The sequence below is a fragment of the Dipodomys ordii genome, unplaced genomic scaffold, assembly GCF_000151885.1.
Source record: "Dipodomys ordii isolate 6190 unplaced genomic scaffold, Dord_2.0 Scaffold205, whole genome shotgun sequence".
NCBI lineage: Eukaryota > Metazoa > Chordata > Mammalia > Rodentia > Heteromyidae > Dipodomys > Dipodomys ordii.
The window spans coordinates 2,910,484-2,916,483 of NW_012267421.1; the positions used below are offsets into that span (position 1 = coordinate 2,910,484).

The following is a 6,000-nucleotide window of genomic DNA, read 5'->3' on the forward strand; positions in this document are numbered from 1 at the left end:
TCAAGTGGGTTACCTTTGTAAATAAATCTTCAAATTAAAATGCAACACCTCTGCAAGGAACTCTAAACGGATGGAAATGTTTTCTCTATTCACAAACCGCCTTTCTTGGCGACGTAACTATAGGGGCTTTTTTGTTTTGTTTTGTTGTTTTGTATTGTTTGTTTTTTGTAATGTGATCCTGAAATTTTCAGGCTTGAAAATCACACCAGACAGAGCCTGCTGGAAAACAAACAAACAAAAACAAACAAAAAAGAAAAAGAAAACCAGACCCTGGGGAACATTCCCAGAGCCAGAGACTTCCCTCCAGGAGGGGGAACTTTGGCTCTGCAAACCTCGGGGACACGCACCTGGCTGGCAGCGGAGGGTCGGCCTTGCCCGCCACCAGCCAGGAGGACCGGTGGTAGGCGTAGCGGTACCTCTTGTTGTCCACCGGAACCACGTCCATCAGAACGATGTATTTGGCCTCGGCGTCCACTCCCGCGAACGACACCCGGATCGTGGGGAACATTCTCCTGTCACAGAGGCGGAGCGCGGTGAGGACCCCTCCCCGCGAGCCCCACACCCCCATTTCCCCTCCTCCTTGCTTCCTGGACGGCTGGGGTGGACCCCAGACTTCCCTCACGCACCTAGAACAAAGTCCCGCGATTTGGAACCTTTTTGCCCCACATCAGAAAGTCTGGCATTAGGTGGGGAGCACCCAGCGTTTTCTTTATCAAGCACTCTGTCTTTGGGGGGACCCAGAGTCACCCCAGACGGCCCAGAGTGGAGCCGAGCCCCCCCTCCCCTCCCCAGCCGGGATTCCCGGCCTGGGTTTCCGGGACGGTGCGGGTGTCCCGGCGTTGTTTCCTGGCCAGTCTGTCCGCTCACCAGTCATCAGTGCACCCCAGCGGCTTCCTGCTTGCAGGGACCTCTGCCCGGGTTCCAGCTTCGGCGCCCTGGAGACCCCCCGCCCAGCCCCTTTCTTTTTTGGGGTCTCCTCTTATCAGCTTCATCGGTAGCCCAGCATTGAATTTTAGTGGAAAAAAAAAAGTAACCAAACTACTGCCGCTCACTCAAGCGCCCTGACAAGCACCAGGGGGCTTGGCCAAGTGCCTGCCATGGGGCACCTGGGTCACCAGCCTCCATGCCGGCCAGCAGGATGGGCTGCGGCCAGCCAGACCCTGCAACCCGGACTCCAGCGCGGCAGCAATTTCGGAAGGCGGAGCCCCGATTAAAGGAAGCTGCGCGCCGGCTTCGGGACCAAGCTTCGGCCGCCCGGCTCTCCCAGCCTGCCCGGGCCCAGCTACCTGCCCGACTTGGTGATGATCATCTCTGTGCCCAGCTCATGGAACTTGTCCCACAGCTCCTTGGTCTCCAGGCTGCAAGCGATCTTGGCCATTTCCTCGCTGGGGATGACGGGCGTGGTGGGGATCAAGGGCTCCGTGCAGGGCGATGAAGAGGGGGCGCCGGCGCCCCCGAACTCCGCCTCCAGGCCCGGAATCTCGCCCAGGGGCTGGGCGCAGGGCGACTTCTCCACAAATTGCTCTGCAGGTAGAGAACGGAGAACGACCCCCGTCACCATCTAACCAGGACAGTCCCCGGGGAAAGAAAATGGCACACGGATATGGGCTTGGAGGACTGAGCTGTGAAATTCCACCACAGACGACCTGAGCCGTGGGCACCTGGCTTCTCCTCGGTGGCCACACTAGGAGCTTGCTTGTTACATCAAACGAGCAAGTTCAAGAACTATGACTCCTGTTCCCGGCATTGCTGAAACACACTTGTGGAGGAGAAATACCCCAAGTGAAGAAACTGAAAGGTGACGATTGGAAAGAGTAAAGGCAAATCTTCCAATGAGTTCTTTTTTAATCTCAAATTAGATATGTGCAGTTTGGGGGACAGGCACCTACTAGTGCTGCCTCTGACACCAGGAGACTTTGCTCAAACCTGAGCCTCAGAGCTCAGTCAATACTTTCCTTATTTTCAGAGGCAACCCCTCCATAAGTGAAAAAGAAAGGAGGTTGGTGGAAGAGTGGAGATATGGGTTCATCATCATCATCATCATCAATCAATCAATCAATCAATCAATCAGTCTCATCACTGGCTCACTCCAGTGCCTGCCTCTCCATTTTCTGGGCTTCCAGATGAAAAAGTTGGATTTGAATAATCTTACACTCTCCTTCAACCAATAGGGACCCAGCACTTGGAACCATTTTATTCTTGGAAATAGGCAATGTATGCAGTTTTTTGCTTTTTGTTTTTCACTCAGAAAGGTTCTGGATGTAAGGAAAGCAGCTCTGGTCCCAAGCTAGAAGGGAAGTCAAGTGGGAAGGATATTTTACCATCCAACAGCAATTGGAATAGCACTCACTGCCTGAGAACCAAGACGCCTGCTCTCTGCCAACCAGGGGAACTTTTCTAAGTGTCCCTGTCAAAAGAAACTGCTGGAATCTACCCTGTAAAGTTATCTCCAAAGCAACTTTGTTTCTAAGTGTCTAGAAGGAAAATGAGATAAAACTTTATCACCAGTGTATAGATCTATGCTGGCATCTGTGACTCACTTGTATTTCACATGTTTTCTTATTTTTCGCCCTTGTGGTGTGGGGCAAACACATCAGAAATAGTGAAGTTTTACCTTTTCTTCCCAGACAATGACAATCTCACTCACGGAAACATGTTGAGTTAAAAATAATCAAATCAATTGTCATGTTGATTGCTTCAAAAACCAAAGAAAAGGGACCAGACCAATCTAGCAGTAAAATCTTATTTTCAGGTAATAATTCTGGAGACATATACACATGGTGTCTTTGTAAGGACTTAGGAAGTAACTGTAACATATTTCTTATTTTCCGACAATGAACAAATTCCCTAAGTCCCAGAGTAGCCAGAGCACGGGGGCTGAAAAGAAAATGAAATAGAAATGGCCCAATGGTTCTTTTTTAAAGACTTAACTGTTAGTTTCCTTTTGGGGAACTTGTTGAAGTGGGTGAGCACTGAACCACCTACCTTTAGTTACAGTTTGCATTCATAAAGGTACCAGGAAGTTGAGGTGTTCCTCCTGCTGGGATCCTTTTAGGAACTAGCCAGTCAGTCAAGGGACAAGGACAGTTTGGCTCATATCCGTAACCCTAGCTACTTAGGAGGCTGATATCTGAGGATCACAGTTCAAAGCCTGCCTGGACGGGAAAGGCCAAGAGACTCTTATTTCCAATTAAACACCAAAAACTGGGAATGGAGCCATGGTTTAAATGGTAGAGCAGCATTAGCCTTGAGCAAAAAAGCTCAGGGACAGTATCCAGGGCCTGAGTTCAAGCCCCAGGATTGGTACAAACAACCAAACCCCAGGGGAAGGATGCTCGTTTTTCCCTCGAGACTGTGGAGTAGGGAAGGAGAGGGTAGAGGGGCCTCTGAGAGCTGGGAACGGCTTCACAGTTACAAGTTTAAGAATTTACATGGAAGGCTCATTTCCTCAGGAAAATCAGAAAGAAGTATGGAAAGGCCAGTGGCCACAGCTGACAGGCTTCCCAACCCCTTGCCATGCATCTGTTGGGAATTTTAACCTGAAATCCTCTTTCCCTACTCCATACCAAAATGAGATGGGAGTCTTTAAAAGGAATTCAAAGCCCCTAAACAGAAACTAACAATGCTGGGAAGTCACAGATATACAACTTTGAAATGAGTATTTGATGTTGTGATTTTTCCCCCCTAAACTATCTCACGTTGAAGACTTGCTCTCCTTCCATTGGCAGGGTTTGATTTAGACAGAAGGAAGGTGGGAAGAATGAAAAAGGAAGAAGCCTTGGAGGACAGACTTCTTGATGTCCAGTTTTCTATAGATGGTCAAGATTCCATTTCCTTGGTCCATGTTGCTTCCAGATTTTAGTTCTCATTTATCTCTGCCCAAATTTCTTATTTTCATTATATTTTCTCTTTCCTATTACTATTATTTTGGATTTAACAGATTAAAGAATTGGGAAGGAAAGAGAAAAATTAGGGCAAGTTATACAGAAGAATCCCCTTAAGTTTGCTATTTGATTACTGTATGTTTGGGGGTGGGGAGGAATGATCAGGAAGTGTAATATTATTTTTCTTTTTCCCAAAAAAGTAGGTGGTGAGAACAATTCCTGCTCCCCCACCCACCCTACACCAGCATTTTCCTCCCCATACCGTTCACTCGTGCAGAGAAAAGCATACGCCCATTCTCCCTTTCCTCTGCGCAAAGCAGAGCAAAAAACAGTTTTGCAAGTTGAGGATTTTAGGAAATGGTTACTAGTCAATATTTCTGCCAGGCTCAACTGAAGACGACCACGACTATGAAATAAATGTAAGCGCCTTCAAGGACGTGATTCGTGAGCGGAGCAGCTGGCTTTGCGATGGTGCTGTAGAGTCTATTCAAGACAGCGGAGAAACAAAAATAAGCCGTGTTTTTTACTTTTATTTTTTGGTGTGCACTAGCTTGACATTCGAAAGGAGTACGGAACTTTTACATGCACCGAAAATCTCGCTTTGCTACTTATCTTTGCTTTTTTTTTTTTTAATGCCAGCAAATGTTCGTACACACATGCCCACAGATAGCGGAATTCTAGACAAGAAGGGAGAGCGAACCAGCCCGGCGCGGGCGACGACGACCAAGCCCCGCGGAGACTCAAACGCACGACCCCACACTCGGGCGCGACCCAAGGGACAGGACCACCGCCCCCATCGGGGGAACTGACGCCGGCACTTCGGTCCCCCCTCTGCCCCCGGCCTTGGCGGCCAGCACGGCGGGGAGCAGGACTTACCCAGCGGTTTGATGGTGCTCTCCGCCGCCTCCTTCTCCTTGGAGCCGCCGCTGGACATGAGCGCGGCGATGGAGAACGCGTTGGCCCTGGAGGAGAGCTGGGGCTTGGGCGACGCCGTGAGCTCCATGGCCCCGAGCGCGCGGTGCTGATCGGACACCGGGCCTGCGGGCCTGCGGGCCCGCGTCCGTCCTCCCCACGGGAGACCCCGGCCCGCGACGCCGAGCGAACGCACGGGCGCAGGCACTGCAGGTCCGACGGCCCGAACTCCGCGCAGGCCTCCCCTCCCCGGCCTCACTAGGAGCCCACGAGGAAGGAACTGGGCGCAGCGGGTGATGGCCGAAGAAGGTGCGTGGGCACTGGGCGCGCCACGGGGCCCGCGGCCGCCCGCAGCGGGGACGGGCACCAGCTGCGCCCCGCCAGGGCCCGCCGCGCCCCGGGTTCTCACTCCTCCACCTCCTCCGCTTGGCACCAGCTGCCCGGGCTGTCCCGGGAGCGACCTGCCTAATCGCACCCGGGCCCGACCGCGGCGTGCGGAGCGGGCGAAGTGCGACGGTCACTGAGCCAGGCCACCGCGGCCCGCGTCTTAATTCGCCGGCGGCGGCGGCTCGCAGCCATTCAGCGCCGTCCCACGTCACCGCTTCCGGGCTGCCTCCCGGACTGAGGCGGAGACCGGGCTAGGGGCGGGGACGGGGGCGGGGCTGAGCACCGGACTGGGGACAGAGGCGGGGCCGCGGGAAGGGCTGGGGGCGCGGCGTCCGAGTGGCGGGGAGCGGGCAGGACCCAAGCCCGGCCGCGGATCCCAGCTGGGGCCGTCACCTCGGGGCGCGGGAGCCGCTGCTGACACCGGCCCCGGCCCCACCGTCCCCGGCCCCGGCCTCGCCGTCCCGGACCCACCCTGTCTCCTGACGGCTCGGGAGTCGCTGGTCCTGGAATTCGGGCCAGGCGACGCTCAGAAAGAAGCGTCCTGATCATTTCTTTCGTTCTTCCACGACCAACTTCCAAAAGTTGCGGAGCGGCCTCTGGGGCGGCGCAAAGCTCCCCGAGGAGCTGGTTCTGCAAGAGGCCCCCACCCGATGCTCCCTTCATTCTGGCTCCCAGGCTGGAAGCCTGGGGAGACCCAGCCCTGCCAAGGGGCGCTGCGAGTGTGGGGTGTGCTTGCAGACTCCGGTTCCTGTTTCCTGAGGGTCACTGGGAAGTGGAGGGGTGGCCGGTCCCAGAAAGTCTCGGGCCAGGACGCACA

The 6,000-nt window shown here is 54.0% G+C and overlaps 1 protein-coding gene across 1 annotated transcript in view; it reads right to left on the minus strand.

The window, feature by feature from the left end:
- Nucleotides 1-4,891, minus strand: part of Tbx20 (T-box 20) — a 39,651-nt gene extending 34,760 nt beyond the window's left edge. The window contains exons 1-3 of the mRNA XM_013035146.1: nucleotides 4,761-4,891; nucleotides 1,287-1,524; nucleotides 348-512 (exon numbers count right to left, since the gene is read on the minus strand). Coding sequence (XP_012890600.1) covers nucleotides 348-512; nucleotides 1,287-1,524; nucleotides 4,761-4,887 — 530 coding nt within the window. The 5' untranslated portion in view covers nucleotides 4,888-4,891. The remainder of the gene's footprint in view (nucleotides 1-347; nucleotides 513-1,286; nucleotides 1,525-4,760) is intronic.
- Nucleotides 4,892-6,000: the final 1,109 nt, after the last annotated feature.